The sequence below is a fragment of the Poecilia mexicana genome, unplaced genomic scaffold (genome assembly GCF_051168715.1).
Source record: "Poecilia mexicana isolate PSO_F unplaced genomic scaffold, ASM5116871v1 scaffold_2, whole genome shotgun sequence".
Classification (NCBI taxonomy): Eukaryota; Metazoa; Chordata; class Actinopteri; order Cyprinodontiformes; family Poeciliidae; genus Poecilia; species Poecilia mexicana.
In genome coordinates, this window is record NW_028263371.1 from 45603929 (window position 1) to 45628918 (window position 24990).

General features: G+C 36.9%; 4 protein-coding genes across 5 annotated transcripts in view; 3 read left to right on the forward strand and 1 right to left on the reverse strand.

Annotated features, from left to right (window-relative positions):
- Positions 1 to 229: 229 nt before the first annotated feature.
- LOC148160882 (tubulin alpha chain-like) lies at positions 230 to 3264 on the reverse strand. The gene is made up of 4 exons (XM_088001722.1): positions 3187 to 3264; positions 2835 to 3054; positions 2401 to 2549; positions 230 to 2309 (listed from the first exon to the last, which is right to left on the reverse strand). The coding sequence occupies exons 1-4, from the start codon at positions 3187 to 3189 to the stop codon at positions 1335 to 1337; spliced, it is 1347 nt and encodes a 448-aa protein (XP_087857848.1). The 5' UTR covers positions 3190 to 3264; the 3' UTR covers positions 230 to 1334.
- A 2655-nt stretch (positions 3265 to 5919) lies between these two features.
- On the forward strand, positions 5920 to 10918 carry LOC106913013 (tubulin alpha chain). The gene is made up of 4 exons (XM_088001727.1): positions 5920 to 6078; positions 8996 to 9215; positions 9392 to 9540; positions 9704 to 10918. Exons 1-4 carry the CDS (start codon positions 6076 to 6078, stop codon positions 10676 to 10678), a joined length of 1347 nt encoding a protein of 448 aa, XP_087857853.1. The 5' UTR covers positions 5920 to 6075; the 3' UTR covers positions 10679 to 10918.
- A 74-nt stretch (positions 10919 to 10992) lies between these two features.
- Positions 10993 to 20072, forward strand: pofut2 (protein O-fucosyltransferase 2). 2 transcript variants are annotated; one of them, XM_088001732.1, is made up of 9 exons: positions 10993 to 11754; positions 12325 to 12578; positions 12677 to 12821; positions 13007 to 13117; positions 14011 to 14077; positions 14711 to 14836; positions 15766 to 15946; positions 16217 to 16340; positions 18511 to 20072. In XM_088001732.1, the coding sequence occupies exons 1-9, from the start codon at positions 11579 to 11581 to the stop codon at positions 18662 to 18664; spliced, it is 1338 nt and encodes a 445-aa protein (XP_087857858.1). In that variant the 5' UTR covers positions 10993 to 11578; the 3' UTR covers positions 18665 to 20072. The 2 variants fall into 2 exon arrangements, with proteins under 2 accessions (XP_087857858.1, XP_087857863.1); XM_088001737.1 differs by lacking the exon at positions 18511 to 20072 and adding an exon at positions 16737 to 17105.
- Positions 20073 to 22529: 2457 nt separating this feature from the next.
- abca12 (ATP binding cassette subfamily A member 12) overlaps positions 22530 to 24990 on the forward strand; it is a 67201-nt gene continuing 64740 nt past the window's right edge. Inside the window, exons 1-3 of the mRNA XM_088001745.1 lie at positions 22530 to 22788; positions 24443 to 24521; positions 24666 to 24759. Coding sequence (XP_087857871.1) covers positions 24456 to 24521; positions 24666 to 24759 — 160 coding nt within the window. The 5' untranslated portion in view covers positions 22530 to 22788; positions 24443 to 24455. The remainder of the gene's footprint in view (positions 22789 to 24442; positions 24522 to 24665; positions 24760 to 24990) is intronic.

Genomic DNA, 24990 nt, shown 5'->3' on the forward strand with positions numbered 1-24990 from the left:
TTTAATTCCCCTGTCTGACCTTTTATGCAATTTTTAATGGTCTCTATATGTTCGTATATTTGTGGACAATACCAAAAATGTGAGAATTACTTTTGTTTGTTGCCTTGAATCATTTACAAGCACAAATTTTGCTGTAATAAACTTTTGCAATTGTTTCTACACACTTGCCTTCATGGCCAAATTCGTGAAGTGAATAATTCAATGAATAATCACACAAAGTTCAATTGGATGGCATGAAAATTATATTTTATTGTTGGCATTGAACATGGCAGACGTAAGCTTTAATTATAGAACAAGTGGAGAACACATAATGACAATGCTAAAAGATTGAATTAAAATAAATGGTACACTGGTTTTATGTATATAATTTGTGATCAGTTCAAAACAGAGTTAAAACATTGAACCAACCGTATAGTACAGCATAACACAAGACTAAACAAAATAAAACTGCCCTAATAGAATCACAAAGCTGTTATTCATACATGCATGCAAAACTGAACTGGGATCCTATTGTTGCTACAGCCTGCTGTCTGAGAATGAGCTACACAAACAACCCCAGCCAGTGAGGACATCAGTTATTCTCTATGGTTCTCAACTCTAACTGAGTCACAGCTGAACGGAACGTAGAAACTGACATAGGAGTCCTTTCATAACTTGCATTCCTCATGGGAGAGGATACTGGGGGGGGGAGGGGAACAAAGTGAAGGGTTTGGTCTAAGTTTTCTAGCCGGACAAAACAGCTTAAAGAAATGCTCAAACAAAAAAGCAACCGTGTTCTGTTTAACACAGAAACATTTTGATGGCAACACACCAAACGATTACAAATACAATCAGTAGATTTTCAAAACGGACAATGCTTGGACAAGTGAAATTAGATTTTTTTTATTACCGAGTGACACAATGTGAAGTTTATGCCTTTCAAATGTAAGATTGGGATTTGATTTGAATAAATATGTAGATTTTTCATCTATTTCCTAGTTTTATTTGTGTGTTAAGCAGGTCCTTAGCCAAAAAAAAAAAATCCCTACTTTATTGGTAGCTGAACAAAAGTTGCATCAGCAAAAAAGTTGGGTAAACAATATAGATCTTATCTGGATATCGAAAAATGAGATGGATAAAAACGTAATTTGACTTATTTTCCACAGTTGTTCTATTTTGAACCTGCATAACGGAATTAATATTGGACTAATATGTAACCACATTTACAAATGTCGGATAGGGTCTCTGTTTTTTATATTTCAACTTGTTGCACAAAATTTAGCTGCGTAAATGCTCTTAAAGCCAGGAAGGCATCTAATAACATTGTCTAACAGCAGACTTTAGACAAAGCCTGCTTAGTATTCTTCTTCATCATTCTCGTCATCTACGTTGTCAGCACCCACCTCTTCATAATCTTTCTCCAAAGCAGCCAAATCTTCTCTGGCCTCTGAAAACTCTCCCTCCTCCATTCCCTCTCCAACATACCAGTGGACAAAGGCTCTCTTGGCATACATGAGATCAAACTTGTGGTCGAGCCTGGCCCAAGCCTCAGCGATGGCGGTGGTGTTGCTCAGCATGCACACAGCTCTTTGCACCTTAGCAAGGTCTCCTCCAGGAACCACAGTTGGAGGCTGGTAGTTGATCCCCACCTTGAAACCTGTGGGGCACCAGTCCACAAACTGGATGGTACGTTTGGTCTTGATGGCGGCAATAGCCGAGTTGACATCTTTGGGTACAACATCACCACGGTATAGCAGACAGCAAGCCATGTATTTGCCACGACGTGGGTCACACTTCACCATCTGATTAGCTGGCTCAAAGCAGGTGTTAGTGATGTCAGCCACAGACAGCTGCTCATGGTAGGCTTTCTCAGAAGAGATCACTGGAGCATAGGTGGCCAGAGGGAAGTGGATACGAGGATAAGGCACCAAGTTGGTCTGAAACTCTGTCAGGTCAACATTCAGGGCTCCGTCAAAGCGCAGGGATGCTGTGATTGAGGACACAATCTGGCTGATGAGCCTGTTCAGGTTGCTGTAGGTTGGTCTCTCAATGTCAAGATTTCTGCGGCAGATATCATAGATGGCCTCATTGTCGACCATGAAGGCACAATCGGAGTGCTCCAGTGTGGTGTGGGTGGTCAGGATGGAGTTGTAAGGCTCTACTACTGCTGTAGAAACCTGGGGTGCTGGGTAGATGGCAAACTCAAGCTTTGACTTTTTCCCATAATCAACAGACAGCCTCTCCATTAGCAGGGAGGTAAAACCAGAGCCGGTACCGCCGCCAAAGGAGTGGAAGATGAGAAAACCTTGCAGACCAGTGCACTGATCAGCCTGAAAATCACATATTCATATTTGTTAAAATAACCAAATAGTAATATCCTCGCACATTACAAACTTGTGACGTTAGCTCTCGTAGACTCACCAGTTTACGTGTTCTGTCCAAAACAAGATCAATGATCTCTTTGCCAATGGTGTAGTGACCACGGGCGTAGTTGTTGGCAGCATCTTCTTTTCCTGTAATCATCTGCTCAGGGTGGAACAGCTGACGGTAGGTTCCTGTACGCACCTCATCTGTAAATGAGCAATAAATTAACAAAACAAATAGACAACAATATATATATATATATATATATATATATATATAAGTATATATATTGCCACATATACTTAACATTAAAATACTCTAGCATCACACTAAATGATGGCACAAGGAAACTTACAACATATAAAGCAGGTAATTACTCATTTGTACATATTTAAACTGTACTAATAAATTGTAGAAAAATACAAAACACTCTCAAATTCTCAAATGCCCATGTATAGGTTTAAAATATGTAAAAGATATCTGTCACATACCAATGACGGTGGGCTCAAGGTCGACAAAGATGGCCCTGGGAACGTGTTTTCCTGCCCCTGTCTCACTAAAGAAGGTATTGAAGGAATCATCCCCTCCAGGGGTCTTGTCATTTGGTATTTGTCCATCTGGCTGGATCCCATGTTCCAGACAGTACAGCTCCCAGCAAGCATTACCAATCTGAGCCCCAGCTTGGCCCACATGAATGGAGATGCATTCACGCTGCAAACACAACAATAAATGTAACTTTACTTAGGCATGCTGCTTTCTATAGAGTTAGACATAATAATAAAAAAATCAACCTACATCTAAAAAAGAAACTTTGTACGTCCGACTAACAAACTCACATCTTACCATATTTTCTGTCTCTCGCCTGACGTTCAGGTATCAGAAAGAGGATAGTGTTGGAAACGCCTATAGTACGCTGCTTTTATATACAGCACGTACAGCTATAATATACTGTGATTCAACCTGAGATGAAATCAGAGAACCTTACTTGTGAAACCAGGATAAGATCGCCCATTTTACAAACACACACACAATGCTAAAGGAGGTCACCACCCTGCTCATTATGTGTGGTGTTTTGTTCCCGTGTGTGTGCACCTCAAATTTCAGAAGGCAGAAGCAAAACCACAGATTCAGAGGTTGGGAAGTTAAATCTTGAAAACAAAAAGTCTTTTGGCTCTGAAGTTCTGTTTTGTGTTGTATTATATTGAATCAAACAGAATGGAGAAAAGGTCTTTGTCAAAGAGCAGCAATATAGGCCCTAAAGATTATTGTTTTTAATGTTTTAATTTTTCAATAAGAGCAAGATGAATAATGTGAACCTAAGCATTTGATCAACAGGATTAACATTTAAGATAAGGATCCTAAATCTTTATTATAGTTTGAAGTGATACTTCAAATGTGAAACCTATCCAAACATCTTCTGACTTTTAAAGTTCCTAAAGTGGAATAAAATACATGTGAAATGCCTCACAGGACCCTAGATTGTATAATGTAGAAAAGACAATAATGACCTCTTGTGTTGAGCCAAAAACAAAATTCAACAACATAAAATAAAGAAGCCCCAGAACACCTAAACTTTTACTTTGATTAATTTCAATTCCTTATGTCATGTGTTTCTTATTTGGCTAGCAGCCAAAACCTAAACTTAGTAAACTGCCATGGTCTTGTCAGGTTTTCTGCCAGGTTTTTAAAACAAGTCAAACTACTTCCAAGATCAGGATGCATCCACATTACTGTTACTTTAAAGATGACTCAGCAAGAGCCTGTGTGTCTGATAAATCAATGAAAGTGTCTCCGGTTAATAGAAAGCTCAAGCCCCTGTGAATGAGCACTGAAAACAGCACTGAAAACAATAGCTGAATGTTTTGAAGTCTTTTGGTGATAAAGATAAGGGGGCAAAGGTTAAAGTGATGCTTCATTGTCAGACAACTTTTTTTCTCCTTCTGATGTGAACTGACACATGTATTAAAGCAGGAATTTGCAAAGAAATCTGTATGCACTCTGAATGTGCAAAGTTATGTCATTTGAATGTCATTAAGGTGTACATTTTAGCAGAACACCCTAATTAAAACCCTATAAAATAGTAAAAAAAAAAAAAAAAAAAAAAAAGAGAAACACACAACCTATTTTTTCAGTCTACCATATTTATGCTCCACACTAGCCTCCTAGAGGTGTTGGTCCAGTCATAAATCTCTGATTGACTTCCACTGTGTGAAGTCCATCAGAAATAAAAGCTTTGAAGTTGTCTAATCACGCCTCCTGCAGCTTTTAGTTCATGGACTGTAAAGCCTTCGTTGCAGTAGTGAATGCACTGTTTGCTTAACAATTTCATGTACAAGACATTCTGTAGCTTAGGTAAACAGAAGCTACTGTCAGCCATTTCCTCCTTACAATGGCCAGAGTTCTCTTAGATAATGTTCCTCCTTTCTGTTTCTTACAGTGAACACAAGAATAAAGGAAAGTTCCAGAAATTTTAGGTATTCCTCTTTACCTAACTTGTCATGTAGGGAGAAGATTTGATTGACTCTTTCACTCTTGCTGTTTAATGTTTCTCTATAAATATTTCTTTAAGCCTGTTGGGGAAAGACGTTTTGGTTGCTACAGTTGTCAAAAAACCCTAAAAGAAAGTAGCCTTGACCAGATTTACTAAATAACACAATTGTAAAATTAACATAAATGAATGGTCATGCAAAGGACTCATGCAAAAACTTTCCGCTAATTGTTTTTTTATTTTATATCCTTGCTGTTTTCTAATACATATTAAGTTATTAAGCTCCTGCTAAAATTATAACGACATGCATTATGAATCAAATCATCAAGAATTTAAAAGACAAAGGATAAATTGCTTTAGCAACAAGTCAGTAGCTTTTGGACACTGGCCTCGTGTAAAGAAGGGCTACGGAGTCAGCTCACTCACAGCTCTGCCTGAAAATGCTGCATTGACCAAAGAAAGAATGAGATTAAAATGCCCAGTGATCCAAGAACATTTTGATAATAAACAACATTTTCCCCAGCATGACAGAGCACGTCACAGTCGTCATCACTGTGAAACACAAGTCTCCCTAGATTTTGATCTGTACTGAGAACATTTTGATGCTCTCAATTCATTTAAAATGTTTCTTTCAACAAGACTGTGAAATCTGTGAAAATTCTGTTTATTTTCTCCATCTCCATTTCCTGTAGATCACACAGCAAACTACTGTTCACACAAACTACGACCTCTAGTGTTCACAATTTAACACAAAAAAATAGTTTTCAATACCAGTCTGAAAAGGTTTGAGTAGGTCCTGCCCTGCGCCCTGTCCAATGTGCCCCGTGCACTGCTGCTTATTCAAACTGCGACCCCTAGTGTTTAACAAGCCACACTGCAAATACAATTAAATATCAGTTGTTTTTTTTCTTTCGTTTTGTTTTGTTTTTCGAGAAGGTTAGATCTGATTTTTGGTTTTCATTCATTTATTTATTTATTTATTTTCCAGCGGAATGAGTTTGGGTGAGGACTAACATTTCTAGAAAACCGACCTCAAAACAACCTGTGCGTGAGCTCGAAATGCACTTCCACGTCAAATTGACAGATGGGTGTGGCATGCATCACAGCAGTTCGTGGCAGCTCTTGGCTTCGCCCACCTGGCAGAACCTTCTCACCAGGACCACGTTGAGGGCCGCTGTGAGACGCTACGAAAGCAAAGCTCAGTCTGAAAAAGTCCTCCTGTTTGTGGTTACTCTTCTAAAACCATGGCAAGTATAATCCTATATGCCTGCTTTAGAGAAACTTTCACTCCAAAGTTTTGTTTGTATGACCGTCTCTTCGGAATTTGGATAGATGGTGCTAAAATGATGCAACAGTCCTGATGTGCTTCCTAGTGTGGCCTGCTGAAGCAGGACCCCTCTGTCAGAAATAGTGACTGTCAGTAACAGCTGAGGTGGCTGTGAGAGCAGGTGCTGATGACTTGTCTATTACCAGGTGATTGAAAAACATTAAAAATGCATCCAATATACAAAATGTCTATCTGCATTCCCAACATTACTCAGATGCATTTGTTTTATGTGAACCAAAATAAAATATGCTTGTTTCTATGAAGTAACATTTTTAAAAAACTGGGTATGATTGTAGAAGCAGTGTAGTTAGATAGTTAGGTGACAAGAACACGCCAGGTGACAAACCAGTTGCAACTAAGATAACGCAAATAACTCTGCAGAACAGGAAATACTTCTTCTGAATTCACTGGAATATGTTTCTCCAGCAGCTTTAAGAATTAGAATAAATACCATTTTGCAATTGTAGAAGAACGCTTTCACGTCTGTTTAAGTTGGCCCATCTATCAGATAAACTTTAGTCATTTTATTGTTTTAAATGATGTTTTCACCATATTTTTGCCCTCTGTGTTCTCTTTGCACTGTGTAGTGTAAACACAGCTTGTTAGAGACAGAATTGCTGTAGAAGACGAATGTCATCAGTTTTTACCGAGTACACTGACGCTGTATGTTTGCCCTGCCAAAGAAAATTAGATGCATAACATTTACCGGTAGTGCCTTTGTTGCTGCTGAAGTAATTTTTGATCATATAAATGTTAAAATTGTAGAGTTGGATGGGGAAAAAAATCAATCCTCATTTTGATCCGTTGTGTTTAAGGTGTTTCCCACCCAATTCCCACATGATTACTGTTGATTATGATGGGCAAGTAAAACAAAAAAATACCCATTCAGCCTTATTTCACGATAAATTCAAAACAGGGAACTTTACTTTGGAAATTGTGTGTAGTTAGCAGCTGTTGCCATCAGCACTTACTTGGCAGCCTATTGTAAGCAACAGTGGTTATAGTTTTTATTTGTAATGTACAACATTGGTTAAGAAACTGTTAACCAATAACACTTTTGCATCCAACAAAGGTTTCATTACATCTTACAAGTATCACCTCAATAAACTCTAACTTTTCTAAATACCACATGCTGACAATTTAAAGTATTTTTACAATTGGGCCTTCAAGTTCATTGTGTTTTTTGTGACATTAAAAAACATATTTGGTTGAAAAATACAGTTTATGTGTTTCATTTGAAAATTAAAAGTCTGAAATCATTGGGAGAAGGTCCTCTGAAATCAGCATTCCAAATGAGAAAAATGTCAACCGCAACCCTAAACTCCAATATGGCTACCATCAATTTAACCTTCTATGGCATGACTTTTTGTTTTTTGGGGGAAAAAAATATTTTCCTGCATTCTTTTGGGAGCTTGTTGGTCCCTAATTACATATCAATCATAAAATTGGACCCTGACATCTCCCAGAACCGGATTTGGGTTTGTTGCCTCAGGGCAACATTGCGCAACAAGGCGTCTAAAACTCCAAGTTTTTTACAGTGATTATGAGAAATGAAATACAAATCAAACAAAAACTATATTCATAAAAAAAATTTTTTTGACAAAAGTAAATCAGACATGGTTCCAACTCACCAAATATAAAATAAACAACTAACTTTCATTAATGAATGGTACATTTGAGCAAATTACTAAAACGAGCATTTGTGTGTTTGTACATGTGTATGGTTGGCAGAGTTAGAATCACTAAGGATGTTGAAATTAGTCTTTTTCCCTATTATATGTTAAACATCAGGAAGGAATTGCTTGCTGATGTGAAAAAAAGTGTGTATCACATTTTTGGCACTTGATTATTGGCGTACCTGGGAATCACCAACTGTCTACAACTTGTCATTAAAAGGTTTACAGTTGTAGACAGTTTTGCTTTTTAAATCTATCTCTGCATTACTTACTCATACGTGCGGTGAGTTTTTTTTTAATCATTTTAAACCCTCATCACCCATGTAGTAAACATAGTTTTGAGAAACACTTTGCGTGAATAGGATTTAAAATTCTATTTGATGATGACCAGTGTTTGGAAGGCTGGCAGTCTGTGTTTACAGCTACGTGTCAGGTTAGTAGGAGTTAACAAAAATAACTCTGCCAAACTGAAACCTCTGGCAAGTCAGGCAAGGGAAAAAGATGAAGTACCTGTTCACCTTGAACTTTTAGTTTAGTTTAACATAACAACCACCGACTGCGACAACTTCAACATGATTCCTTCAGATTTATATGGGTTCACCACCAGTAGTTCAGAACTGTGATGTAGAAGGATAAAATATGAGTGGTTTTTAAAATAAAAATGATAAAGATACAATTACTCCTGAAAGTCATTTGTACATATAGGGTCTGATTTTGCTCTTGCAGGGTAATATGTAGTTGAGAACAAAAAAATATGGTCAGACTTCCTATACTCATACAAGGTTCATCATAAATATATATATATTTTTTTTTCATTATGGGCATTAAATAGGTAACGAGTGGCAAACTGGTTTAAATAATTTTAATGTTTCCACGTCTGCCACCATGACAAGTGTCCTTTTAAATTATTTTCAATGCATGAATAGCAACTGCTAATATGTGGTGTGTGAGCTCAACCTCTGTACCAGCCAACAAACAGTTCACACCCACTTGTAGCATCTACATGAAATCTAGGGACATCTGCATCTTGACCTCTTTTTATAGTCCCAGTGAAGTTCTACCATGAACATCTTGGCTTTGCTTCCCCCTAGTGGCTGAAATGCATAATAACACTGTTTCAAGCCTTCTGAAGTTGCTCATAATGTCTTTATTCTGTTGCAGCGTGAATGCATCTCTGTCCATGTGGGCCAGGCAGGTGTGCAGATGGGGAACACCTGCTGGGAGCTCTACTGTCTGGAGCATGGTATCCAGCCAGACGGCCAGATGGCAAGCAGTTCCCCCACACGTCCTGATGACTCCTTCACCACTTTCTTTAGTGAGACAGGTGCTGGGAAATATGTCCCAAGGGCAATTTTTGTTGATCTGGAGCCCACTGTCATTGGTCAGTATTTTTTATTTCTTATTTATATATATAGAAAGTACATTTTTGGAAGTTGTTTACTTCTTTTCTTGACATACATAAATATCAAATTGAACTGTTAAATGTTTGAAAATTTAGCTATTTTTCACTGATCAGATTGATCTAACAGTCATACATTTATTTTTCTAAATTATCAGATGAAGTGAGAACAGGAAAATACCGTCAACTCTTCCATCCTGAAAAGCTGATCTCTGGAAAGGAGGATGCTGCAAACAACTATGCCCGAGGTCACTACACTATTGGCAGAGAGATTATTGATTCTGTCATGGACAGGATCCACAAACTGGTAAAACACTTGAATCATATTTTTATTTGGACCTAAATTCTAAGAAAATTACAGAGTTAATCTGTCAATGAGCATATCCAGTCAGACTCAGCAACAGTCCATGCGAGAAATAAAACAAGCTGTTAGAATGGTTTGATTAGTATTTATGTTTCTGCGTCTACAGGCTGATCAGTGCAGTGGTCTCCAGGGATTCTTGGTATTCCACTCTTTTGGTGGTGGAACAGGTTCTGGTTTTACCTCTCTGCTCATGGAAAGACTCTCTGTTGACTTCGGCAAGAAGTCAAAGCTTGAGTTTGCCATCTATCCGGCACCCCAGGTTTCTACAGCAGTAGTAGAGCCTTACAACTCCATCCTGTCTACCCACACCACACTGGAGCACTCCGACTGTGCCTTCATGGTGGACAATGAGGCCATCTATGATATCTGCTGCAAGAACCTTGATATTGAACATCCAACCTATACCAATCTGAACCGCCTTATCAGCCAGATTGTGTCCTCAATCACAGCATCTCTCCGCTTTGATGGATCCCTGAATGTTGACCTGACAGAGTTCCAGACCAACTTGGTGCCTTATCCTCGAATCCACTTCCCTCTGGCCACCTATGCTCCAGTTATATCTTCTGAGAAAGCCTACCATGAACAGCTGTCTGTGGCTGAGATCACAAATGCCTGTTTTGAACCAGATAATCAGATGGTGAAGTGTGACCCACGTCATGGCAAATATATGGCTTGCTGTCTGCTATACCGTGGCGATGTTGTACCCAAAGATGTCAACTCGGCCATTGCCGCCATCAAGACCAAACGTACCATCCAGTTTGTGGACTGGTGCCCCACAGGTTTCAAGGTGGGGATCAACTACCAGCCTCCAACTGTGGTTCCTGGAGGAGACCTTGCTAAGGTGCAAAGAGCTGTGTGCATGCTGAGCAACACCACCGCCATCGCTGAGGCTTGGGCCAGGCTCGACCACAAGTTTGATCTCATGTATGCCAAGAGAGCCTTTGTCCACTGGTATGTTGGAGAGGGAATGGAGGAGGGAGAGTTCTCAGAGGCCAGAGAAGATATGGCTGCTTTGGAGAAAGATTATGAAGAGCTGGGCATCGACTCATTTGAAGAAGAGGAGGAAGACGATGAATATTAAATAAAAAGCAAGATATTCTTATGTATTAAAGAACGGAACCCACTTCTTGCATATTTTCAGATATTTGGTTTGTATTAATCACCATTTTAAACGGCATCTTGACCTCTTTTTATTGTCCCAGTGAAGTTCTGATTTTTTTGGTGTTTGGCTGGTCTTTCATTCATATCAGAACATTAAAACATATTAATCTTACTTTTGACTTTGTTGTTGCTCAATAAATGCTCATGCTAAAGAAAATAATTTGTTTGTGTTTGTACTCTATACCCATAGTCTTATGTCTTTCATGGCTTTCCCAAGCATTCAAGTTGAGCTTAGGTTTTGTGGCATAACAATTTGAGGTATAAAAATAAGTATTCGTATCTGTAAACAATTTTACTTCATATGTTACATTAAGCATTAGCTATGGCATTTCATCTAGCATCATTAAACTTAATTTATTTATTCTCAAGTTAAAAAATAAGCTATATAATTATCTATTTAAATTACATTTTATGTCTAACTGGGAGGAAAAATTATAAATATGAAGGTTGTGGAGAGAAAGAAAATGTAGAACACACATTAATCAATTACGTGTTGAGCCTGAAAAGGAGAGATTAAGAAAAATAACAAGGACAGGACATGAATGGGAGCTTAAATGAATATTGGTAACTGAAGGAAACATAGAGGATACTTTTAGATTAAAGAGAGCAATATTTATTTTCATAATGCAAAATTTAAAAAAAAAATAGAATAATGGATGTAAGTTATGCTGCTACGGACTAAAGTGCAGTAGATGGCGTACTCATATGAAAGTTGCTTGCGATCCGTCATAATAGAATAGAAGAAGAAGAAGTTCTTGGTAGTTGCTTGGCAACTACAGACGCTTTCCCAGCTTCCGGAAATGCGTGGCTGGGAGGAAAAATGGCGTATAGCCCACTGCATATACCTCTTATATATGTGGCATCAACGGATTCGTTTAGCCCTTTCTTTTTGTCTATTTTCGTCGCTTTTGCAGCATTACAAACAATACAATCTGAAGATGTGTTCAGTGCGAGCCGCACGGCTTCAGTGTCAATCTCTGCAGCAAGGGATCTTCGGTGAGTTTATTGACCTAGCTTGTCAGAAATGCTGAATTGAAAATTGTCGCTTTTTCTTTACAAGTTGGTGTTTACTTTGATTTGTACGTCACTATTTGGCAACAGTCTTCGACTTTTAAGTGTGTGTTTACCTCATACCTATTATTCGAGCCCTCTTCCTCCGACGAGCGTTACACATGATTCCTTTAAAAAAAGTTGTTATTTTAAGCTCTTTCTACCTATACGATTTATTAACCCTTTTTATGTGTATGCCTACCTAGGTTAACCTAACGTCATTGTGCTATGTATGTATTCGGCATAGAGAATAAATGATTAAATATTATTTCATGGACCTTAATCTAAACCTAGTCTTAATTCGTCCCTGCAGTGGTAAAATTGCCTGCAACAGTTGAAAACTTGTTTGCTTTTTTGTTCATCGTCAAAAGGTGACGTATTCGATTCGATCAAACCTAATCTTATGATTTGTAAGAACACTATAAACAAAATGTAGACTTGATTCAACATGTATAATTGTAAAGTTAGTACTAAAATGTATCTCTTTTTTTTTTTTTTTTTTTTTTTGCATATCAGGTACCTTTTATATGATGTAAACCCACCGGAAGGGTTTAATTTGCGAAGAGATGTCTACATCCGCATGGCCTCACTGGTCAAGACTTTGAGGAAAGAGGGGGATGACTGGGTATTGGTCCTCCCCCCTTGGGGTCGACTCTATCACTGGCAAAGTCCTGATATCCACCAGATTCGTATCCCATGGGGAGAGTTCTTCAGCATGACCAGCCTGCAAGCCAACGTACCCGTTATTGAGTATGAGGAATTTATTGCTGGTGAGAACACCAATTTGCACATTTAAACATTTTAAACTATACTGTTGATGTAAATGTCAAATTCAGTGTAGCAGAACTTGTTCCCTTTTTCAATTTAGAAAATGGAGGCCCTTTCATAGACCAGGTGCTTGTGCTACAGAACTATGCCGAGGGATGGACTGATGGAAAATGGGAGGAAAAAGTTGACGAGCGTGCATGCATTGAGAAGCTTCTGTACACCAAAGATAAACAGGGCTACTACAGGTAAAAAAAATAAATAAATACAATACAAATAAAGTTTTCATAGGCTGTACGTGTAATATACACCAGCTTGAGAGCACAGTAGGAATGATAAAGAATAAATGTCAAGTAAATTCATCTTGATGAAATGTTTAATCAGACATGTAGAAACAAGCTCTTTTTCTGTACTATTCTGTGTGTTTCTGCAGGGGCTGGTTTTGGGGCTATGAAGAAACAAGGGCTCGAAATGTGACATGTTTATCGGCTCAGGGCCATGCATCCATCATGGCCCCAGTTCTTCAGAAAAACTTCACAGCAGTGTAAGTCCGCAAATATATCTCACATTCCGCAAACATAAATACTTTCTGAAATACCATATACCATTACACATTTTTAATTCAAAAAATGATAAAATCCAAAGAAAAGTTAATACTGAAGTATATTGGATATAATGATAGAAATCATAATGCCCAAATACATTGGGGTGAGTCAGTTTTGTTTAACTTGAAATGCTTCTGCATTGAATTTACTGTTAAACTGTTGAAACTATGTCATGATCTCACGTTAGCACTGATGATGCTCCAGTCAGTTTTCCAGAAATCAGAATCCTCCATTTTTCCTTGACTGACATATCAGTAATCAGCAGCTCAAATGCTGAAAAAAACAAAACAAAACTGAAACTGAGTGGAGAATAAAAAACAAATCCCCTCACAAACAGTTGTTTTTTTCTTAAGTTTTGTTATTTTATTTTATTATTTATCACATCTAAGAATGCTCACCAATGTGCGTATAATTTGATGCACATCTTGACAATAATTAATAAAAGTTAGAGGCATATGCTGTGATGCATAAATTAAAATTATTTTGTAGTTCCTTTATTTTCTGGGGGATACAAGACTGCTATTATTATTTGGATCACATTTGTCCTTTTATGTGTTTCAGTCCTTAGGGGGGAAAAACGGGATCAGGCAAAATTGAAATCTAACTAAAAATGGTTCCACTCTTTCAAATACTGAGAAAGATTAGGTGCAACATTCCTTGAAAAGTAACCCATCCCTGTCCTTTGTTTGTGTCCAGGGAGGAATGATCTGAATTCTTTGTTGTTTTAGAGTGGTGTTTCTCGGTTTGTTCTCTTTGGCCTTACTGAAACCCAGATTTAATCAACTTGTTTGGGCATTGTTGTGATGATTTTTTTTATTATTATTTTTTTTAGCTCAGTCATGCTTGACAGAGCAGAGACTCTCCTACATGATCATTATGCTGGAAAAGACTACTGGAATGTAAGTAACACTACCTCTGTATTAGACGTTTTGGTCTACAAAAGGATTATTTTTGTTCGTTATTTTCCTTAACAACAATTCAGAACCAGTTTAACCAACATTTCGAAAAGGAGCATTCAGGACTTATTTCTATAAAATTCAAAAGCCTTATGGAAATTTTAAATGATTACTCTGACATTAGGCATGTCAAAAAGAGAGAGAGAAAAAAACAAAAAAGCAAAACTGAAACTGAGTGGACATGTAAACAACAAATCCCCTCACATCAAGTGCTTCATCACTTCTTTCTTTAACATTGAAACAAACTACACATTTCAAACAGAAAATGCAATTGTTTGCTCTTGAACAACAGTCCAAAAAGGCATTAAACTGAAACTCATCACACAGCTGAACTGCCATCATGGCCCAGGATGTGGCTGATGTTGAGGGCCGGACGATTGGGTTGCTTGCTAGAGTCAGCTGATGACGTGTTGGTCAGGGACAGCAGAGGGGACATCTGACATTAGGTTAATGTTGACCTATCCTGGGGCATTGCTCTTCTCTCTCTGAGAAAGCACATTAACCTTTATTTGCATGCTAAAGGATGTTTTCTGTTAGAATTTGCAGAGATCTTTACATTTATTTCGCCTCATTTAGACCCGGCGCAGCATGGTTTTTGCCAAGCACCTGCGACTCATAGGGGATGATTTCAGAGCAAAATATCTGAACTCCACAGATGACAAAGACCGCACACTATATAATGAAGACTGGACCCGCATGAAAGTGAGTCATTGTGTACTTTATTATCGCATATCCGCTTCCTAGAAAACTCCATGTTATGAAATGTTTGCCTTATAACCATATTCACAACCTTGTGGGGGGATATTTTGTCTCTTTCAAGTAGATGGATTATACAATGTATTGAACTATGTAAAACCACTACCCTCTTTGACAAGAAAACAGAAGTAATGACTGCAATGGATGGACAATTAGCAGTACAAACAGAAACCAGCTAAATATATTTTATCTCAGCCAGTTAAAAAAATAAAAATAAAAGAGACAAATCTTTGTTAGAATATATTTTTTCACAGGTTTCAGTCTGCAATAATTCCATTTGATCAAATTTTGAAATGTCAATACAGCACCTTCTGATGCTCTCATGATGGTTGAAGCAGTAAAGTCCCATTCAAGCTAGCAGTTTTTAGCATTTTAGAACATTTGGAGATCATTTTAGATCATCAGTACTTATTTTCCTAGTTGATGATGAACTATAAGATATTGCACGTCTCTGTTTAGTTATCTCATTGCTTATTGAACCAGCAAATTCTGCAATTTGAGGGGGTGTCAAATCACAGCACTGGGATTTCAGCACAATCCCAGTGCTGAAAAATATCCTGATTACATAGTGCCTTGTAAAAGGAATTATGGTTTTTCATATCTTTTCATGTACATAACAACAAATCTCAGTATGTATTTTATTATGATAAAGCCACTCAAAATAACGTGGAATTGTGAAGTAGAAGGAAAAAACAAACACCCAGGAAAACAGTGCAACACTCTTGGTAAATATTGGCAGCATTTTTTCTTAGCAGACCTAGTTTAATGTAACATAAGTCTATATTGTTACTCTACATAACCGTTAGACACAGTTATGTACAGCAGAACTAGCGATAATTCAACAATTTAAACTTGTTCCTTTAAATTCCTATCAGTCCAAGCCTGGCTCTGCTATCGGAGGTCCATATATTGGGGTTCATCTTCGCAGGAAGGACTTCATCTGGGGTCACAGAGATGATGTGCCCAGCCTGAAAGGGGCAGCCAAAAAGATACGCAGTATGATGAAGAAACACAAACTTCAGACAGTGTTTGTTGCAACTGATGCAGACGGAGAAGGTAAATGGCAGACCAGCTTATATTGAAAGAAATAAATCTATCAAAATAATGTGTATTTGTTCCACTCATTTATGCATTACCAATTGCTTTTGGACCTGTGTTCCTAAATATTATTTCTACTACCTGTGATTTTTTTTTTCTGATCATATGCAAAATCTAATCTACTGTTAGCCTTTTAGATCGCATTTGATTCAACAAGCAAATAAATCCCATAAAAAGTTATAAAGACAACAGAACAAGCAAATGGTAATGATCTTATTATCCATGTAGAACTGAGAGAGCTGAAAAGATTGTTGCCAGACATGGTGCGGTTTGAGCCATCCAAAGAGGATCTGGAGCTGCTCAGAGATGGAGGAGTGGCTATTATTGACCAGTGGATATGTGCTCATGCAAGGTAATTTCCTTTGACAGGTTGTACTTTACTGCCCACCGTTAGCGGTATTTTCCATAAAAAAATTATTTTACTTTTTTTTTTTTAGAGCTTAAAAACAACTGTAGACACTTTGAAAATGCTGCCTAGTAACCCACGTGATTCAAACTAATTTGAAATGAGGCAGTGTAACATTTTTTTAAATATGCAAACCCATACAGACCTGCCAACCTTTCATTTTATCAGAAGGTAGAAGTAAATTACATGTTCATTTGAAAGCTTTTTTTAATATGATTGACATGCTGTTAGACCCCATATTATTACTATCAATTAGAGATATAAATGAAGCAAAAATATATTTATTTTTTTACTTGTATCAGCAATAATACTGAGGTTTTGACCAATAGACCCTTTTCACAGTGACGTCAGACAATGGCCGCCATAACTCAAACCTGGGTATCTTTACTTCCGGTGTGATTTTGCCTTGGGAACCAAGCTGAAAAATTCCCGCATTCTCATAATCTTAAGGATATAATAAAAGGTAAGTTTAATAATAACAGCATTTAAGTGTTAGATAGCTGTTATTAATTATTGTAAAAATCACCATTCTCTAACTGTGTATAAAATAAACAGCCTCCGATCGGAGAGTAAACCACCTAGCAGCAGCTTTAGCCACATTTAGGAAAAAATATACTCTCTGTCAGCGCTGTAACGTTTAGAGGTTCACTTTCGATGTTTTATAAAACAGTGTTTACGTGTTAGATAACCGTTATTAGTCATTGTCAATTTACCATTCTCCAACCAGCCTCCGATCATGAGTAAACCAGCTAGCAGCAGCTTTAGCCACAGTTAGGAAACATATACACCGCCGCCTGTCAGTGATGTAACGTTTAGAGGTTCATTTTCTGTATTAATGGAAAATAAAGGACATAAAAATAACTTTAATCTGATTACTGGATTTGAAATACGAGCTCGTTAGATTATTCGTCACCGGAAAAAGTGGTCCGATTAGAGGAAGGCATTACAAAGCAGCGGCGGCACCGGACATCTCTACTTATAACAAACAAACCCCTATTTTATGGGATGAGTGGCAACTCCAGTCTATAATTTAAGAATCTGATCAAGATTAGAGCCTAAAACGTTATAGTTCAAAAATAGTAAAAAGTTCTGGTTAAGGAACAGTTATGTCACGTAGTTAGCTAGCTAACAAAATTCACTAATGCTAAGCTAACGGTTACGCAAAACAAAAATACCTACCTTCATAGTCAAACAGGTATTGTTCGGTGAAGAATTTCTAGCCTTTGTCTAATTTAGATTTTGTTGTCAGAGAAAATTGGTTTGCAAATCGTGAGCCATCTTCAAATCTTATTTTAGGCAAATGTTTTAGAGACTGTAAACTCCATGCTCCGGTGTTCTGTTTGATCAACATATGCTGTCAGATAGATATATATCTAAATCTCTCTTTATATATATATATATATATATATATATATATATATATATATATATATATATATATATATATATATATATATATATATATATATATATATATATATATATGAAATAGACCACTTTATCGTTACTTACTATGTACACCGGAACTAAGGATACACAGCTTCGAGCCAAAACGGAGGTTGTGTGACGTCATGTGAAAAGGGTCTATTCTACAGCAAAGCATTATTGCCAGATCAGGTGTTTAATGAGAGTTGAATTCCTGTCTTGATGACTAAGTGAAATGCAATCATCATAGTTTGGAATGTTTTTTTTTTATGTCAATGAGATCACATTACTTTTCACTTGTTTTTTTAATGTAATGACTAATGTGACGGTGGTTGTATACTAACAGTTGTATTTATATTGCGCATTTAAATGCTTGATTATCAGCATTATGGTCAATTTGCAAAATGGTAGGCTTTAAGCTAAAACACATTTTATAAATACAGCATGTAAAACTAAAACATGTGCAGTTGGTGAGTTGCGACTGGTAAGATACTGAATTGTTTTGTTATATGAGAGCATTGTTTTAGGACATCTGATAAGTTTCTACATCACCCAACTTGATAAGCTGGTCAGGGTGACTCATGCCGTTTCTCACCACAAGTGACATTCTCAAGCACCTTTATAGTCTTTTTCCCCTCTATTTTTTTCACAGATTTTTGCTTAATTTGTATCTCTTATTGTTTGTTTCCAGGTTCTTCATCGGGACATCCGTTTCCACCTTCTCTTTTCGGATCCACGAAGAAAGAGAAATCCTGGGGTTTGATCCCAAAACCACGTACAACCGATTCTGTGGAGACTCTGAGAAAAAATGTGAACAGCCCACACACTGGAAAATTGTTTATTAACTTTACCTCCACCTCTTCTGAAGCACAAGTGCCAAAAGCAGTATTACGACTGACGGATTTATGAAAAAAGATCTGTTTGGGGATTTTTCATGGTTTCAGTGTTAGATGGCCACTGTGTTTGAACTCTGTGCAAGCTCTGCTGCTCAACAGTGTAGGCTTCAGAAATTTGATTTGTATATAGCTTTATTTAGATTGATGGTCTGTGAATCTTTCATAAAAGCGAATTGTATTCCATGCATTATATTTCTAACTCACAAGTGCAGTGAATTATGTTAAGTGGAGACTGACACTAGTGTATGGCTGTATTTGATTTAGATTTGATATTATCAAAAATGTTTTTTACTGTTTAAGAATTCTGAAGTATTTTAAGAATAATGTATAAAAAAATCAAAAGCACATCAAGAGGAAGGAACCAAAGCTTGCTAGGTGTAAAGGTCTACCATTCAATGAAGATTTGTTTACAGAAAGTGTATATGCATAACTGAAATTCATTTTTATCAAATGATTAAAGATTTGATATTATGCTTTTTTTTCTAGGCACATAGTTACATTTTATAGAACTATCAAACAGACGTTACCTTCAGTTATAATTTTTTTTAAATGAAAAAATGTTGTATAAATCATGACATCATCATGATATATACATGACAGGACGTCATCACAGAAATACTGTGAAGTAGTTCATAAGATGAGCTTGGCAGATGTGCACTTCTGCCAGGTGATTGCTAATTGCTGCTACTGCTAGTCTGAAGGAACTGAGGGGGACAGGGACCGGGGAGGGGTGCTCTGTGAGGTGAAACTTGGCTTGAGACTCCTGCTTCAACAGGAACTTTGTGGAAATAGACGGTTCTTTGTGAGAGCAAGCGCCTAACCACCGCTGAATGGCTGCCATCATAGATATAACAAAAGATTCAAGGATTTCTTAGAAATGCATAAAGAATCAAAGCAAATCAAAGCAGGTATGTTCTTGATGAGGGAATAACGTATATAAACCTCAAAAACATTAATTTTACGTACTATCCCTATTTTAAAGGTCAGTCTGAATCCTCACCAGCAGTCTTGGAAAATTACCCTCTTACATAAGGTGTTTTTTAACTACACCTTCACCTTTTAACTACACCTTCACCTTTATGTTTGTGGCTATGACCACCACATGATATTAGCAGGACTGAAAGAAAACTCCATAGTTACCTTGGTGACGAAGTCTCAACCTTTTACAAAGCAATGGCCATATGTAACCTATAGCCCTGTAAGGCACAACAGTGAAGCTTTCTGTTGCTCATGTTGTAGCTAAACTGCTGTAACCTCTGCTGATAAATGGAAAGAATGTGTTTGTTGTTCGGCCTGCTTGACTGATCCCCTTTCTGGAGCTTTCTTTGACGTACAGTAAAAGCTTAGTGCAAACATATTCATAGTTATGTGTCTTTGTATAACGAAATGTGAAACTTAAACAATTTTTTCCATTCAGCTTTTTATTCTGAACTCTTACCCTTAGTTTTTGTATTATTGTGGACTCTCATTCTAAAACAGCTTTCATCATTTACTAAACAGGGGAATTGCTGGGAAGGAAAAAAAAGTCTCAGTTTTCCCCCATGACTTATCCCAGTGGATTCTCCTAGCTTACAGTGTAACTAATCCCAGTGGAGAATTATACCTTCTCAACAACAGCTTACAAAATGATTGTGTGTATTTGATGCTGCCACCCTTCCCTATAGCTCCAAGACTATGTTGTGGCAGCCTGGTTAAATCCAGCCCCTTGTCCTACTCTGCTTCATACAGAAGCTCTTGGCTGTTGAGAAATGATTGCAAATGTAATGTGCCAGTTCGATCTCCAGAAGTTTAACAGAAATTGTCTGCAGTGTAAGCAGCTGTCCTCCACTGCAAAAAGAAGCATGGCCAACACAAACTGAACCACTTCGTTCACTTCCTCCGCTGCTGTGGCTGAAACTACAGGCGGACTACAATAATAAAAACAGCACAGAAAATTCATGTAATTGTTCACAACTTTTCCTCCTGTTCACTAATTAGCCTCGTAAAGAAAATCTACAGGAGACAATCCAAGTCAAGGGGAGAAAGCTCAAAATGTGCTGCAAGTGAGAAATTTTTTTTCAAGTGGAATTGCACAGGAAAGCAATGGCCATGCTAATGTTGATATATTTAATGATATCTTTCTCTTGATGAAATCCCACAAATTCTCTGTGGTATCAATTCCCAGATTATTTAAGCAAGAAGTGATGCTATTGGCATTATGAGCAGGTTCCAAGTCGTGTTGGCAAATTAAGTAAGCATCTCCATAAAGCAATCTGTACTGGCTTTTATCACAGCCAACTTCATAAATCATTTCTATAAACTCTGGACATTTATTCTTGTACCTCAAATAAATTAATTCTGTGGTAGCAAAGATTCAATTTCTGCATTAAAAATATTTTTGCATTTACTAATTTTATGTAACATTTATTTTACATGAAACCTTTTTTATTTTTTTCTGAGGAAACATTTAAGCCGTTTTTCACATGGATTTCCAAACTTAAAAATTTGGCTTACTTTTTTTGTTATACAATCATGTTCAGTTTGAATATTCATTGTGGTGAGGCTCGATTAACACAGGTTAAAGATACCATTTGAAAATGACAACCTACGTGCAGATGTGAAACATGTTTTTCATAAAGCCCTCATTCCTGTATTAAAACAGATTTTGTTATGTGTATTATGTAATATTCTAATCTAAAATGTCAAGTTTTCATTAGCTGTAAGTTAAGGCTCGTCATAGTGAACAGAAATAAAGGGTTAGTGAATTAAGTTACTGAAAAAATGTGCCTCTTAATGATATTAATTTAATATGACTGTATTTATTTATTTATTTACTTTGATATACCATCTTAATTCTTCAAAAATCTGTTAAGACAAGTTAATTCTTGTTAAAAAATAATAACAGTATAGTTACACCTTGCTTTACATGATCTGTGACGCCTTTTAACCCTCACATAATGATATCAGCATAAAAAAACCGGTCTATCTACCTTAATGATGGACGACTTCTTGGTGTTTTGCAAAGCAAAGGTGTCACATGTCCCCTGTAGCCCCACAAGGCCCAACCCTGAGGCTTTCAGTGGCTCACGTTGTTGCAGAAGAGCTGAAATGGAAAGAATGTCTTTGTTGCTCAGCTTGCTTGACAGCTGCTCTTTTACCAGACTTAGATAAAACTTCAGAGCAGCGCTATGCTGTTATACAACTTCTGTATAAGGAAACGTGGTTCAACTTACATTACATGCTTTCCATTTTGTTTTTCTTTTTTCTGAAATCCTGCCCTTTTTCTTTACATAGCTGGCTACTCCATTTCTAAAAGCTTTCTTCTTTTTGTCAGTCACTTTACAATGATTTAGTGTTTGTGTATCTTGTTTCTCAGCTATTAAGGAGAAATGATTTATCCCAGTGGATTCTTCCTGTGATAATGTGTGACTAATTCCTCTGGAGAATTTTACTGCCTCAACAACAGCCTACAAAATGATTGGGCGTAACTTGATGCTTTTGTGCCACTTTGGACTGTGTAGAATAATAGCATGATTGTACACATCACACATCTCCTTTCCCATGAATCTGTTTTACCCATAGGCTTATGAATTATTCTTTTTTCTAATTATTGCTTATATACATGTTATAAGGTGTTCTATAAATCTACAACATACAATCCCGTGATTTTAAATGTAAACAAGTTCTTAAAAGCTACTCGTTCTGTGTTTCTAACTATGTCTATTTGTTCAAGGAAGTAATGCAGGATTTTTCTTTCATTGTTTAGAACACAGCAAGAGTACACACCCTTTCACAGATCCACTGGCACAAAGGAGGTGCTTGTCATTCTCAGGACAACTAAGAGCGTTTAATGAAGTGAGGATTGATACGGCTGCAGGCACTGCGGAGTCACGGAGGGAACGTTTTGGGTTCTGAGCTTTAGATTTGACCTGTTTTGAGGAACATTTTTCTCAGTTTACTTTAGGGAACGACTGATGGAAAGGGCATCTTGCTAGGGGGTCATCTCCTGCAGCAAGATGTCCTTATTAATGAGCCCGTGGACTTCACACAGATAGCAAACAATTTAACTGATTTACAAGGACAACAGTGCTCAGGTGGGTCAAAACTCTATTTTTACAATAAGTTGGATTATTAAGTAATAGCATGTAAATGTTTAGCACATGGGTGAATTCTAAATGCTGATTTAAAAAAGAAGAAAACAAAAAAAGAGTTCACTTTCTTTTCATTTATTTGTTTTCGCTGTGAACAGAGCTATGCCACTTTTTATATAAGAGCTGTGGTTTGCTTATCTCATTCTTAATTATGTTTAACTACTTTAAAATTACTTTGTTGCTTTTGTTGAACATTTGTTTTCCTTGAAGATGTCTGGAAAATGCTTATGTCAATTTAACTGTTTTTCCACTCATATTATTTATTACTTTTAAAGAAGACTAGGTACAGTGATACAGTTTCTCCAGTAGCCATGGCCACATAAAAGACTAAATCGTTTGAAGAAAACGTTTTTATTACATGCCATTGCATTTGATTTTGTGCTTAAAAGTAACCCGTCAATAAAATACAGTTTAAATGAAATGAAGAAAAGTTTTACACCCCTGGTATTTTGGAAAACCATTTCCAGAATTGTTGATTAGCTTCCTGGTTGTTTACACTGGTATGTATACAATTGTATAATTGCGGTGATGTCAAGTCCACCTTGACATCACCCTTAATTTGAGCTCCCCTCTATCGTGTGGCAGTCAGTAATGACTGCCACACTCGGACCTTCAAAACGCCTTCAACACTTTAGAACAATCCCTAAAGGGATTGTTCTAAAGGGATTGTTCTAAAGTGTTGAAAAGGATTGTTCTAAAGGGATTGTTCTAAAGGGATTGTTCTAAAGTGGACTGGAAGTCTAAAGGAAATTGTTAAAAAGAAACCTTACCAAATGTTCTGTGGATGATTACTGAATGGAGAAAAAGAGGTTACGGAGAGGACCGTAGAAAATGTCTGGAGAAAACTCTCAAAATATTTTTTTGTTTGTTTGTTTGTTTGTTTTTGTCCTAAAATAAATGCCGGGAAAACATTACATCATGACAGGGAAAGCTTCTTGGCAAGGTCTGACTCTTAGAAAAAAAATCACATGACATTTTTTGAACATTTAGAAATTAAACTTTTACTGAAATAGGAGTTCTAATAATCCATAAAACTTACTGTTGTTTATTTGGATTTCTGATGATTTATATGTATTTTGATTCACAAAATACTATAATTTTATGGGCAATTACATTGTTACTAAAATGTGGTCAATGAGCATTGGCAAATTGTTTCTGAGCTTGAACTTGTAACTTATTTCAGATGTAAATAAAAACTGTATCATCCGCCTCCAGCACTTGTTCCTTCAATATGGCCTTCTTCAGTTTGTTAATCAACTAACATTACTCTTCAGACAACAAATAGAAATAAATTACCATAATAACTTATTTGTATTTACCTTTAACCAGAACCAAAATCTCATCTGGGTACCATTAAAACACAGTTTGAAAACCATTTAAATGGCTAATTATGAATATATGCTTTGAATTTCAGTCCTGGAATCATTTATCCATCGTGGTTCTTCAGTATAAATATGTTGTAGCTAAAAACAAAACGTCCTGTACTAAGAAACAGTATTTCTACTGCTTTCTATAAACTTCCATTTATTTTAGCCTAAAAGTAACAATGGGAATGTCTCTGAACCAATGTGTGTTTAACTTTGATTGACTTTTTTAGCCTCCCTGGTCGCATGGCGTTCTTCAGACAGCTGAAGCTTCTTCTCTGGAAGAATGGACTGGGCATCATCAGACAGCCGGTGGGTGACTTTTCACTGTAGTGGACGCTTTCACTTAGATATTTACATTAAGAATTAAGTAGGTCTCATGTAACGTTTTGTTGAGGTGTAATTTGGAAATGAACCAACTGATTGCCATTACTGACGCCTACGATGTCATCCTAGCTGTGGTCCATTACTCTGATTGCCTGGCCTTTGATCGTCTTCATCCTCATCGCTGTGACTCGGGACCATTTCCCTCCGATTGTAAGAAACACATGTGAGTATAAAACTGGAGCAAATAAAGTATTTCAGAGGCCTAAGCAAAGCAAATGAAGGTATTGGAAAAGCAAACGTCATTACATCGAGATCATGTAAAAGTTCTAAAGGCAGAGGAATGAATCAATGTTTTATTCTGTTTCTAGCCATTCTTTAAGGTAGATTGCACATATCCACCCCTCACTCCCCAAAAAAGAATAAATAAATAAAATGTATCTTACGTATCTTATAT